This window comes from Ambystoma mexicanum, chromosome 3p, assembly GCF_040938575.1.
Source record: "Ambystoma mexicanum isolate Mex_15411 chromosome 3p, UKY_AmexF1_1, whole genome shotgun sequence".
Lineage (NCBI taxonomy): Eukaryota > Metazoa > Chordata > Amphibia > Caudata > Ambystomatidae > Ambystoma > Ambystoma mexicanum.
In genome coordinates this window covers 618131787-618145609 of record NC_090925.1, presented here as the reverse complement: position 1 = coordinate 618145609, position 13823 = coordinate 618131787, and the positions used below count along the sequence as shown (strand labels likewise).

The 13823-nt window shown below is 47.7% G+C and overlaps 1 protein-coding gene across 1 annotated transcript in view; it reads right to left on the bottom strand.

The window, feature by feature from the left end:
- NEURL1B (neuralized E3 ubiquitin protein ligase 1B) overlaps positions 1-13823 on the bottom strand; it is a 129589-nt gene that overhangs the window by 19080 nt on the left and 96686 nt on the right. Inside the window, exon 3 of the mRNA XM_069651377.1 lies at positions 7984-8691. Within this exon, the coding sequence (XP_069507478.1) occupies positions 7984-8691 (708 nt within the window). The remainder of the gene's footprint in view (positions 1-7983; positions 8692-13823) is intronic.

The window sequence follows — 13823 nt, the reverse complement described above, 5'->3', positions numbered from 1 at the left end:
CACGGGAAATATTTAAAATCCCCAGAGAGTTACGTCACCTCCCCCGACCCCTTCCACTAACTCCAAATATTAGAACTTGTGCCTCATGGTCCGGAACGCCACGTGCTTGAAATATAGCACCCTTCCACAGAAAATTGAAAAGAAACCAGCCTTAACCAAAGCATGCCCCCTGCCCTCCACACTATTTTGACCAATCTGCCTAAGTCACCCCAATTCCACTTCAGAGAAATCTTGGAATTAGAAACGTGCAACATTTCCCAAAAACCTAAAACCTTCCAGATGTAAAGGGGACATCTGCCCAGCTAACATCATCAAAGATTGCTCAGAAGCATTAGTACCATCCATAGCCATATTTATTAACGCCTCATTCACATCAAACCTAGTCCCGGCCAGCCTCAAAGAATCTTGGGTCCTCCCATCATTAAAAAAAACAACACTCGACCGGTTGGTCCCGAACAATTACTGTTCCATCACAACAGAACTATTCCTGCTAAATATCCTAGACAGGGCAGTATACAACCAAATGCAATCCTACCTAGAAACCAACCACATCCTAGGGATGCGCCAATCTGGATTCCGGACTGGCCACGGCACAGAACAAGCACTCCTTGACCTAAAAAATCAGTTTGACTAGTTTAGAGACAAAGGAAAACCAGTGCTCCACCTCCTACGCAAGCTCTCAGCTGCCTTCCTGGTGGACCATAAAACCCTATGTCACAACCTCACAGACACTGAAAATGTCTTGCACAAAGCAACATCTTTTGTAGCCTCCTTGCTGTAAGGAAGATCCACGAGTGTTCTCAGACCTCGCCAGTGCACCACCTATACCCACTCCCTGTGGTGTCCCGCAAGGCTCGTGCATCTCCCCAGCCCTCTACAACATTTTCATCAAGCCCCTTTTCGACCTTCTGGATGATCGGCATATCCTACATGAACTATGCCGATGACACCCAAATCCTCCTCCCACTGTCTGCCATTTATGAGGACTCCCTTACCATTACCAACACCTACTGAAACATCCAAGCTTGGATGGCGGAGAACTACCTGTGCTTAAATGACGACAAGACAGAGATTCTACTGGTGGGATTGCCAGCCTTGTTGAAGAAACTTGACCCCCAATTCACCTCCTTCACCATAAACAGGATACAGATCTCTGGGTCAGCGTCAGTAAAAATACTGGGCTTCCACTTAGATGCATCTCTCTCGCTCATCAAACAAGTGAAAGCCATCGCCTCATCAGATGCCTATACAGCTAAGCTCATCAACGCAGCCAGACATTTTCAGACGCTGACCAGGTGCCTTTCACCTGATCAATCACCTGGGGCAGACTGGATTACTGCAACACCCTGGTTGCAGGAACATCCAAACAGAACATAAACAAACTACAGATAATCCAAAACAATGCCCTGCAGGCGGTGCTCAACATCCCGAAAAGGGACAACATCTCTTCCATGAGAACAATAAGTACACTGGCTCCCTATTCACGAAAAAATCATTTTAAAATTCTGTCAATCACACATAAATGTTTCTCCAACACTCCACCCCAATACCTGTCGCAAACAATTGTGAGATCCAAATCTAACAGCCGGTAAAGGCCGTCCACGCTCACCGTCTGACCCTACCAAAAGTAAAAAGAGCCAGAAGAGGAGGCTCCAGCTTCCCGACTGTTGCAACGATTAACTGGAATGCTCTCCGACCGGCCCTAAGAGCAGAAGCCTCCTACTGGCCATTCTGAAAAGCCTTAAAAATGTGGCCATTTGCTTAAAGACTAAGCTTGAAACTCAGAATTTGGACTAAGTCTTGAAATGAAGCCTACTGACTACATTCTCCAGACGCGAGGACTGTGGACATTGTAATACACTGCTCAAGTTTGCCTGTTTTATTCTTGTATGCAACTGGTTTCGCAACAGCGCCCTGATGCCCCCAGGCTTAGGTGCTTTACAAATGAATGAATAAATAAATGAATAAAGCATGTCCGACTCAAAAAACAGCCAACAAACAGAGTCAAATGCTCTGGAATTTCACTTGGGTTCTACTGACAAATGATCATTTAAAGTTTGCCTTAGTGCAAGCAATGGGAGTCTTACCCTGCGTCTTTATTCATGCTTGGGAATTAAGCTGCAGTCCATGCTGAGTGAAGCCAACACCTATTCTTCAGAGCACTTTTTCAGACGTTTTTGCAATAACCATTAACTACAGATTGGCTGTAGAGGTTCAAGGAAGGTTTCTTTGCCACCTACCCCATCTCTCTTGATATATCTTCACAAAAACGGACAAACACGCAGTGGCCACCACATATATTTCTCAGAATGTTTTGTCCACACTGAACCAGTGGGGCTAAAGTTGCAGACTTTCCAAAAAGTACCTCCAGATGTTTGGTTGTTTGAATCTAGGATGGACAGGACTGTGGCAGCTAGCACGTGGCTGCCTGTGGTCATCTAGGTCTATTTTAAATTGATTTTTTTGCGGGGCCAGAAGGCCGGCAAGGCAATCGGGCGGGGGGGGTCCAGAGTTTCCATGACTATTTAAGGCCCATCAAAGAAACCATTGTTAATGCCATAGCCCATGTAAGTCTATGGCTAAGAGCATTTCTGTGAATCCCTAAGGATTCTGCCTGGTCTTTGCAGGTGTAAAAACGGGTGACTCCATACAGATTCTGGCTTTTCCCGCCCACAGGAAAATTTCGATGCCGGCGGAGCGATGTTTCGATTTGGACCAATGAGTGGCTGTGTGACCTAACGGCCTGCCTCCCCAGTTCTGTCTGCCAAACCGACAAGCGTCGAGCAGATTAGAATTCCCGGTCATCAAATTATGATCCGCTCCCTACTGCGCGTGCATCAAAATAAACCCAGAGTGGGCCACGAGAGATTAGACCCATCAATAGATTACCTGTGATGCTTGTGAATATTTGTTTCCAGGATCGACCAACCCACTGCGATACCGCAGCTAGTCGGAAGCGTAGTGCATGTCGTTTTACTAAATGGGAGTCCGATGCACAAACTCCCTTTTCCATAGACTGTAATCAGCCAAATACTTTTTGCCATTGCGTCATTTACCATCCGAGTCCTCATCAGTTCCTCCAACATAAACTCCATCCCTACTGTGCGGGTCGAAAACTATGATCCTTGCATGCGCTAGAAAATAACACGTACTGGAGTGCATGCCAACCCTATAGATATGTGGTGTATTCCCTAAAAACACACAAATACTCCCAAAAAAAACTGTAAAAATACTCCCAGATAAACAACGAAGAAACAGACACATCTTTCATGTTCATTTATCATAGCATAACTTAGACCCTTATCACCACTGCCACCCACACAGCTCTGCAGATATATTCAAGTCAGTGATACAAGCAGAGCAGTGCCACAGGAAGGAGTTCTGCTATTATTACTGCCTGATCTGAACTTAAAAAGTAGAACTGCACATTTTATTTTTCCTCAATTATTAGGTGCAAAAAAGGAAGGATTACAAAAAGCAAAATTGTTTTAGAGCAAAAATAACTTTTTAGTTGCTGATAAAACACCCCAACTGTGAATGAGAATTTCTGTTTTGCTCCATAAAACTCATTTTACTTCCAACTTCAGAAAATAATGAGTGAAATACTCCACCTTCATAATTGATCAAAAAGCCTGGTACTGCTCACCATCAAGTGGACCTCTCTCCTATGGAACCACACGTTATTCTCTGCTGAGGCCTTAACTCGGCATTGGAAGTTCATCAAAGAGATTTAGGGCCTGAGTCATGGAAACGTGGGCAGAGATCCTGCAAAGGCTGTGCGCCGAGATCGCCTCTGCGCAAGCCTGCGCTGCAGCAGAAGTGTTTCATGGAATTGTTTGCGCCAAGTGACCATGTACGCAAGTCGTCGCCGGAATGCCCCTGACATGCCCCTACACAAAGCAAAAAGGGGCAGATACAGCTAGCATTGCCTGCACCTCGGGCGTGAACACATGCACCCTTGAAACAGTGTGTGGGGTTCACTGCAACCAGGTCTGCACCTTAGGGACACTGTGCGGGGTCCCCCGTAACTATTACCGGCACCCCGAGTACATGCGTACATGTTTCCATGACTCAGGTAAAACTCCAGAAAATCTGCATGCGAACCCCGTAAACCATTCATGCACTCCGCTACACAGCATACGCGCACCCCTAAGTAAGTTCTAAACCCTGTTTGCGTGCATGCACCCCTAAACCCAACATGCAATCTCACTGTGCAGAGGTGATTCCTATGCCCAAGTGTCTGTACGCCAGCCTTTGGGTGGCGGAAAGATTGAGGGTTTTGCATGGGCCTTACCCCGATGAGAGCTCTCGCGGTCAGATCCATTAATACAATTAATTCCGTGGATTTGTGGGCATGCGTTGGACTGCCTGCAGCCCGACCCTCGTAACACCCACATTTTCCCATGTTCTTCCTCGTTTTACACGTTCCGCCTCCTACTCTGGCTTCTGCGCAGGCCACGGCCACACTCTGTGAACTGTGTCGCGTAGGGCGATCAACTGCACGCAGAGACGGGCAGAGCCTGCGTGAAGTCCCGGCAAAGTACGAACAAGTCCCGTGCAGCCGATTCCATTAATCGACAAACGGGATTTTGCACACGGTTTGGCCCGCAAAGTCCCATTTGACTGTGCAGAAAACTCCATGAATGAGGCCCTGAAGCTTTGTTATTCACGTTTTGAGCTCTAATACTACAATTCAGTAATTGGCCACTGCTCTGGAAAGTGTCAAGAGGCTCCTCCCCCTCGGCAAGCATTGTGCTTTTCAAGAGGCCCATGTCCATAGCATCTGCTGATGTCTGGGACCTGATTGGAACCACCTGCCTACGGGCTGCTAGGCCAAGGACGGCTACCACGTTTACTTAAGCACAGCAAGAGACGTATCTCAGGAAATGCAAATGTCAGGGAGTGGAGTTTAATGGGTGCCCTCGCATCCCATAAACAAACTCTACTGGACTTGAACCCGTCCTGGAGAAACGAAAGCTGCCTCGTTACATTCCTGGCACTGGACAGGGGAAAAAAAAACATTTGATTTAACAAGCACTTACTTCAGGCAGCCATGAAAAAATTCCTGAAAATAAAACCTCATTATCGTATACAGACCAGGCATCCCATGCGCTCCCACACTCTGTCCGGTCGTAAAGTCGACGGTCTTAAAAAGAGAAAAAAAGAAGTAATTCTGTCACCTGCCTCCGGATGTACACCTAAACACGTCACAGTGTTAATGAGTAGATGCTTGCAGCTGAGAGGCGAGGGCTCGGGGGCAGGGCTGGGCAGAAGCAGCGCTCTACAGACACTTCTGGAAACTTCCCAGGCAGCTGCGGGCTGGCTCTCGGAGGAACTGGAGATTTCCTTGAAGGTAGGCAGGGCTGGGGCTGAGTCAGAATTCTGTGGTGTCCAAATTGTCAGTTAATTTATTCTTTTCAAAAGTTCCGAACGAGCAAGACATGCATGCCCACAGTGGCAGTGAAAGTGTCACAACATCCAATAGGGCGTGCGACACGGAAGGAAGACGACTTGTCGCCACTCTGGATGAACTCCATGTACAATCTCACCTGGGATTCACAGTTGCCAAATCCCAAACTCCTAACATAAGGCGCTGAAGACAGGGGGCATGGTATGTTGGGTGAGAACAAGGCACTGTTTTATAAAAAAACACGTCAAGCTATTTCAAAGAGCCGCGTCGAGGGCCATCGCAGGGCGTTATTGGCCATTTGGCATCTCGGGAGGATAGCTCAGGGGCAACATGCTCGCCTTGGAAGCAAGACGACACGGAGCAACACAGGTTCGATCCCCGTGTCCGCGCTTAGAAACCAAAGGGTATTAAGCGCGTTATAAATAAATCATCATATCAAACGCTGATTCACTGTATTGGGCTGACAGAGCAGTCAGCAGCTACGGCCGAATGACAGAAAAATTGCACCATTGCAAGTGCAATCTTAGCCTCAAAAAACACATTCTTTGCGCCCAGGCTAATTTGCCCTACTGGTGATACTGTTCCCTATTTTAAATCGGGCCAAGATATTCCAGGTGCATAACTGCGTTTAAAAATAAATGGCAATAAAAATATATTAAAAAATAAATGAATGTTTGTTTTTGGACATTGCTTACCTTAAAGCTAATGCAGCTCAAAATGCCCATGTACTGGTGTCAAAATACTGTAATGTGGCCTCAAGTGAATATCACCTTTGTTCAAAGCAGAGGGCAGCGAGGTGTTGCTAGGTCCGGAAAAGATCTGGGGCTACGCTAATGTCTGGACTGTCGGCACTCACGGCTGGGTATAGCCTTTTTGGTTGTAGGCCCAGAGCTTCTATCCGGGGCTACAACCAAAAGACCTGGAGCTATAGACCCCTCAAGCACCCACTAGCAACGCCTCTGAGCGAGGCCATCATAAAACACTGATAATGAGGCAGGGAATTGACTATTTTTGATCAGGGAGGTGCATACGTTATTGTGGGGATAGATCAGATCCTCTTTGGAACCCAGGAAACGCCACAGAACTGGTAGTGTCAGATTTCTTAACTTAAAGGGGATCAATGCTTTCTACTTTCACATAATGCAATACCCTTGTCTCTTTTTTGGGAGAAAACATGCTTGGTTTTGATGCTGTGACTTCAGACCACATAAGAACACAGAGAGACCAAAATCAATACGGAATATGGTGTTCTCCTGGAGTGAAATTGTTCGCAATATAAAAAGGCCTGGTGGACAACGTCCAGGGACACATGGGCAAAGTTCAGGGTCTCTGGAAATGAGGGCCTTCGGTCTGAAGCAAAACCCGGATAGACAGGCCGACAGAACGAGAGCAAGGGTCAATAAGGAGGCTAGGAGCAAGAACCACCTATGCACCAATGCTAGCTAATATGGGCACCCTGGCTGCAGAAATGGCAAGCAACGCCTCTGAAATGACCAGCAGGCAATCAACATGCTGACCCATAAACTAGTGGTGGTTTGGAAGGTCAACAAAGATTTTACCCTTTCACCCAGAAGCATCATAGCGCTGTTGCACATATAATCCCCACAAAATCCAACACTGCACCTAGCTTCTGTTATTCTGGGGACATGGATGTCCACTATCAATTCCTCTGTAAGCAGCAACCCAGAAGCAGCGTCAGAACCAACACAACATACTCCGAGATTGTACCTAACATAAACCACCTAAACCCCTAAAGAGAAAACACAACCAGATGGGATTCTCAGCTACAATGAATATGCGCTCCCGCTCCCACAGCCTAGATTTATTAACCAATCCCCTGAAGAAGGCCAAAGATGGAAGGAACTCCAGCAGACTCAACAGTCTTTGAGGAGTCAGACAACACACCACTTGGCCACCAAACACTGCCTGCAGGCTCCAAAGCCTAAATATAGTAGGATAGTAAACAGCCACTGCTGGACTACACCAGAGTCTGTGTTGCCATGGGCCAACAACAGGAAAATGCAACAAACCCCACCGTCATCCGGGTTTGGTTACAAACAAATATCGTCTTCCATGGCCGCCTCTGCGATCCTAAACTCTACTGATGAGAAGATGAATTTAAGAGTGGCACAGGGTCCTCCGGATCAGAGCAGCATCCATTGTAGAGAAAAGGGGAGCAACTGATGATTAGTTGGGTCTGGGGATTTTAGAAGCAGAAAGAACTTTGTGAGACTCAAGCCCACCTCAGGTCTTCAGCTTCTATAGGAGGTAATTGCTACATGTTCCATACATGGACCTGTCCTATCACTGCATTATCACACAATTCCAATGATTTTTAGAGATCAGGCCTCAAAATGTGCACTTGCCACTAGCCATTGACTAGTGATGATTGACACTTGGCAAGTAATAAATGGTGTGCTGGGTGCATGTGGAAAATTGAGAGGTTGGGTGACTTTTTATGCCTGGCTAGTAGCTTGCAACTTGAAATGTCCCCCCTCGTTAAAGATAATCACTCGTTCATTAGGCGAGACAGAACAAAAACACAAAGCACAACACTGTTTGTAGATACCCACCTAGTATCTTCAGTTGTTTGATGACCCCGTGCATGGAGAAGAAGAGCCAGAGAGGTTGAGATGTGTCCACACACATCAGCATCCCCCGATTGTTTCCGTTCACGCCGTGGTGTACCTCCCCATTTGGCAAAATTGAAAAGCTCAAGACGTCGCCATTGCTGAAGGTCGGGAAGCCACGGTAAACCACCCAGTACTCCTTTCGGTCCAACAGACATTCAGGGTCGGCCGGGAGTTCATTGGTCCGTAAGGTGCTAGGGTCACAGGAGGTGATGCCAAAGACAAGAGACCCAAAGTAAGGCAGGCCCAGATGTCCCACCTCCACAAAGAAGGCTTCACCAATGTGCATGGGCCGCTCGGAGAACACCAGGGTCCTAGTGCTCTCCTGCCAGTCTGTGCAGGCCACCAGTCGGTCCTGAGAGAGGGTAATGTCTGGCCCTCGGGTGTGGTGAAAGTGAAGGTCAGTGTCAAGGAAAGCGGGCACCCCTGGGGCCCTGGCTCGGCGGTTGGGGCAGCACTGTATCACATGATTGTCTATCGGATGCCCCGGTACCCTGCTCAAGTTCAGGTTGGCGATTTTGGCCACAACCTGGTTGTTCTCCAACTCATTGTTGCTGAAGTTGGCCGAGTCGTGATTGCTCTGCGGAAGGCAGGTGCTGAGGCGCGCCGTGCTGAGCCGGGCTGAAGTCATTGTCTCTGCAAACATGCTCTCTGTAGAAGAGGAAACAAAAGTAGGAAACGTCATTGAACTGCACCACAGTGCATTAAGCATCATTTGATAAACACCCAATCAAGACGGCACGGTATTTCATCTTGAAACCCTGAAAGGATCTGAACATCCTCATCACCTATATGTTCAGCCCATCGAATGGTGCATGGATACAATCCTTATTCGTGACATCTCTCTCTCTCTCTCTCTCTCTCTCTCTCTCTCTCTCTCTCTTTCTCTTTCTCTCTCCCCTCACCCACAAAGAGGCATCTCGGAAAGCTTCAGAAACAATGAGCGGGTAACACATGGGCAGAAGCAACGCAAGCTGCCCTCACAAATGCAGCAACAAACACCCCCCACGCCCCCACCCCCACACATGCAGACACACCCCAGCACACCATGGACAGCAGCAACAGTATAAGCTTACCTTGCAAACACAACATGCACAGGACCTAAAAAAACGGCTCTGGGAATAAACCCCAGAGCCTACGCTTCCCTGACATCAACCAAAAATATAAGAACAAAAAACAAACAATCAGTTCCAAAATTGCGCCTCTCACTGATCATTTATCTAATCAACACATCGTACAAAAGCACAAGAGTTGTGTTTATTGCAATAGCTGCACCTATGTCAAGTGATAGAGAATACAAAAAATGAACAGAATATTATTTCAGAATAGCTGACACGTGTTTCGAGCAGTGCTCTTCATCAAGGCTATAGCAGTCATTTGATAACTGGTACAAATGGAGACAATGTGTACATACCATGGAATTTCTGCAGGCAAGTGAACAGGTGTCGGCTATTCTAAAATACTGTATTACTCTAACTACTGTACATTCTAAATTCGCCCTCACATAACATGTGCACAGGACCTCCATGAGCATATGCAGCACAGAGTAGCTTCACAAGTCACATGGCTGCAGCCTGGGCGGGGCCAGTGCAAGCTTTGGCACTAGTGACTTTCTGCTTCTTTACAATAATGAACTGTAACAAAAAGACTTCGCACATCACCTTGTGATACTCCAAGAAATCCTTCTTTGCGTTTAAACATAGATCAAGATGGAATAAATGAAAAAAACATTTTCAGTAGCTTTCACTACAATATTTGGCGACCCCAGGTCCCAGTCAAGCTTTGCTCACAGACAGACAGGGTGGACGCGTAGAGCAAACATGTTTTATATATGCACCTCCTCTTCCCTACCAAAGAGGTACAGGTAAATCATGGACGTGGTAAGTGCAAGCTGCCTGACAGACAGGTGCCGACATGGCATGGGGCCAGTTGGTGCACGCTTTCCTTACAAACAGGTATAGCATGGACAGGGCAGGGCGTCGCTGACAAACAGGTGCCAACACAGCATCGGCAGGGAAAGTACAACCTTTCATAAAAGCAGCACAGCAGGGCCAGTGCATGCTTCTCTCACCTAGGGGTAAAGGGTGGCACACAAGTGCAGTTTGCACGGGCCCAGTGGAAGCTTTCCACATGCAAAGGTACGTGTACAGCATGGGAGGAGCCATTACAAGCGTCACTCACACGGGAATGGCGGGGGAGCAAGGGAAAGGCCAGAGCATGTTGCCCTCGCAAGGAGCTATGCTTACAGCGCAGGCAGGGCAAGTGCAAGCTTCCATAGCATAGAGTCACATTGGACGGCGCAGGCAGGGCAAGTGCAAGCTTCCATAGCATAGAGTCACATTGGACAGCGCAGGCAGGGCAAGGGCAAGCTTCCATAGCATAGAGTCACATTGGACGGCGCAGGCAGGGCAAGGGCAAGCTTCCATAGCATAGAGTCACATTGGACGGCGCAGGCAGTGCAAGCGCAAGCTTCCATAGCATAGAGTCAAATTGGACAGGCAGGGCAAGTACAAGCTTCCATAGCATAGAGTCACATTGGACAGCACAGGAAGAGCAAGTGCAAGCTTCCATAGTATAGAGTCACATTGGACAGCAAGGGCAGGGTGAATGCAAGCTTTCATAGCATAGAGTCACATTGGATAGCAAGGGCAGGGCGAGTGCAAGCTCCATAGCATAGAGTCACATTGGACAGCAAGGGCAAGTGCAAGCTTCCATAGCATAGAGTCACATTGAACAGCAAGGGTCACAGGAATAGCATGGACATGACCATTCATTGCAAGCTTTAAAAGGTACTCATACCGACGTCATCTCAAGAGAGCAAATTGACACTGCATGGACGTGATCAGTACACGTTTCTTTTGTGAGGAACAGGTACAGCAAGGGTGCAGGCTCCTGGCTTTCCCATTTGCCCAATGAGCTACTCCCTAATTCGCCTCTCCCACAATCTGCTCTGCCCCAGGAGACCAGGCTCCGTAAGGGGAAAGGAGCACTTCTCAGAAGCGCACAGTAAAGTCAGGGAAGCTCCTTGCTCGCATTAAAGCCGATTCCATAACCCTCAATCTTTCCTCTTGCTTCCGGATGAGCGAGTGGTGGGAACAGAGCGGGCGGGATGGCGACTGCGAGTGGGCCTGCGCGTGCACATGATCTCGCTAGCATGGCTACATGTTGAAAGGAGCTGCGGGCATCGCCATGTCTCCAGCAAATCTCCAGCCCCAGATGTGCCTTGGGTGTCTCCTAGCCAATAGCAGACTGCCCCCGGCTTATGCAGTCACAAAGGGGGCGGGGCACGGGCCACAGGGCACAGCGGCGCTGCATGAGCACCACCAGGCCTTAGCCGCATGGTGCCCTGCAGGCCAAAGTGCTGCCAGAGTCCCCCATATTCACGGTCATCCCATTCGCTTAGTGGTGGCTCAAGCCCTGCTCTTTGGTGAACCCTTATTTGGGGCAGAAGACCCCCCTGTTTGATAGCTTTGCTGCAATGACCCTCCAAACCATTTGTGAGGTGCTGTTCAACATGGCTTGCAGAGGCAGCACAGAAAAGGGGTCCAGCTATTTCATGTACATAGCTAACACAGCTGCCTTTCCAAAACACTGCAGCCATGCTCAAACTGGAAACTGGCCAAGCTATATGCAAAGCACTGCAGCCATGCTCAAACTGAAAACTGACCCAGCTATATGCAAAGCACTGCAGCCATGCTCAAACTGAAAACTGACCCAGCTATATGCAAAACATTGCAGTCATGCTCAAAATGGTGAACTGACCCAACTAAATGCAAAACATTACGGCCATGCTCAAACTCGAAAACTGACCCAGCTAAAAGCAAAACATTGCAGCCATGATCAAACTGGTGAACTGACCCAGCTATATGCAAAACACTGCAGTAATGCTCAAACTGGTGAACTGATCCAACTAAATGCAAAACATTACAGCCATGCTCAAACTGGAAAACTGACCCAGCTAAATGCAAAACACTGCAGCCATGCTCAAACTGGTGAACCGACCCAGCTATATGCAAAACACTGCAGCCATGCTCAAACTGGTGAACCGATCCAGTTATATGCAAAACACTGCAGCCATGCTCAAACTGGTGAACGGATCCAGCTATATGCAAAACACTGCAGCCATGCTCAAACTGGTGAACTGACCCAGCTAAATGCAAAACATTACAGCCATGCTCAAACTGGAAACTGGCCAAGCTATATGCAAAGCATTGCAGCCATGCTCAAACTGAAAACTGAACCAGCTATATGCAAAACATTGCAGCCATGCTCAAACTGGTGAACTGACCCAGCTATATGCAAAACACTGCAGTCATGCTCAAACTGTTGAACTGACCCAACTAAATGCAAACACTGCAGCCATGCTCAAACTGGTGAACCGACCCAGCTAAATGCAAAACATTACAGACATGCTCAAACTGGAAAACTGACCCAGCTAAATGCAAAACACTGCAGCCATGCTCAAACTGGTGAACTGACCCAGCTAAATGCAAAACACTGCAGCCATGCTCAAACTGGTGAACCGACCCAGCTATATGCAAAACACTGCAGCCATGCTCAAACTGGTGAACCGACCCAGCTATATGCAAAACACTGCAGCCATGCTCAAACTGGTGAACTGATCCAGCTATATTGAAAACACTGCAGCCATGCTCAAACTGGTGAACCGATCCAGCTATATGCAAAACACTGCAGCCATGCTCAAACTGGTGAACCGACCCAGCTATATGCAAAACACTGCAGCCATGCTCAAACTGGTCAACCGACCCAGCTATATGCAAAACAATGCAGCCATGCTCAAACTGGTGAACTGACCCAGCTAAATGCAAAACATTACAGCCATGCTCAAACTGGTGAACCGACCCAGCTATATGCAAAACATTGCAGCCATGCTCAAACTGGAAAACTGACCCAGCTATTTGTCTTTGCATCACGCAAGTAGGTTGAGTGCCAAAAATCAAGTTCACTCTTTATATGGATGTTCTAACATAACATGAACACATATGTTGAATCTTGAGAGTGGATTCTGAAATAAATCAGTGTCGAGGTAGCCATTTTATCCATTTGTTAAAAACGTGCTGCATATTTCCTTAGGCTTGTTAATGCTAAGAGCAACAGCTATGGCAAATGTGCTGCAAGCACAGCTCTCTGCCACATTCTGAGAGTGTGTATGCAATGCTATTACCAGTTCCCTTTTGCTAGACCTGGATGCGTCCCATCGCCCCCCTGTTTCCTTACCTCCAATGCTACTACCTGTGAGCTGCCCACTTTGGCAGGCCCATGCCCTGGCCCCAAACGCCTCCAGGTGGAAGCAACAGTGCCTCTGGAATGACCTGGTTGCGACCTTATTATATCAAAGCATGACGCCTCCCGGTCATGCCTCCATGATTTCACTTTCTAGCCAGACCCTATGACACTACAATCCAACAGGATATATATAGGCTTGCCCCCACTGCTAAGTGGATTGCCTTAGGGGAAACTGTTCATCGGAGCACTGTGGTTTACAGGAGGACGCCCCGATTTGCCAGAAAGCTTCTAGCAGTACTTAATCGCTCAATAGACACAAATTCTATTTTCTACTTCGCAACAGCAGAGATGAAACACTCTGCTTGGTGGCCCCTGATGATTGAAGCCCTAGTCGTAGCCTAGTTTACCTGGCGCTTGCACGGGCCCTGCATCTAAAGTAACAACGACTGAGCAACGTTAGCTGCTCAAGAAAAAGAAGCGGTGAGCAACTGAAAATGATGGAATGGGGAGGGATCAAACCTTACCAAAAAAGGTAA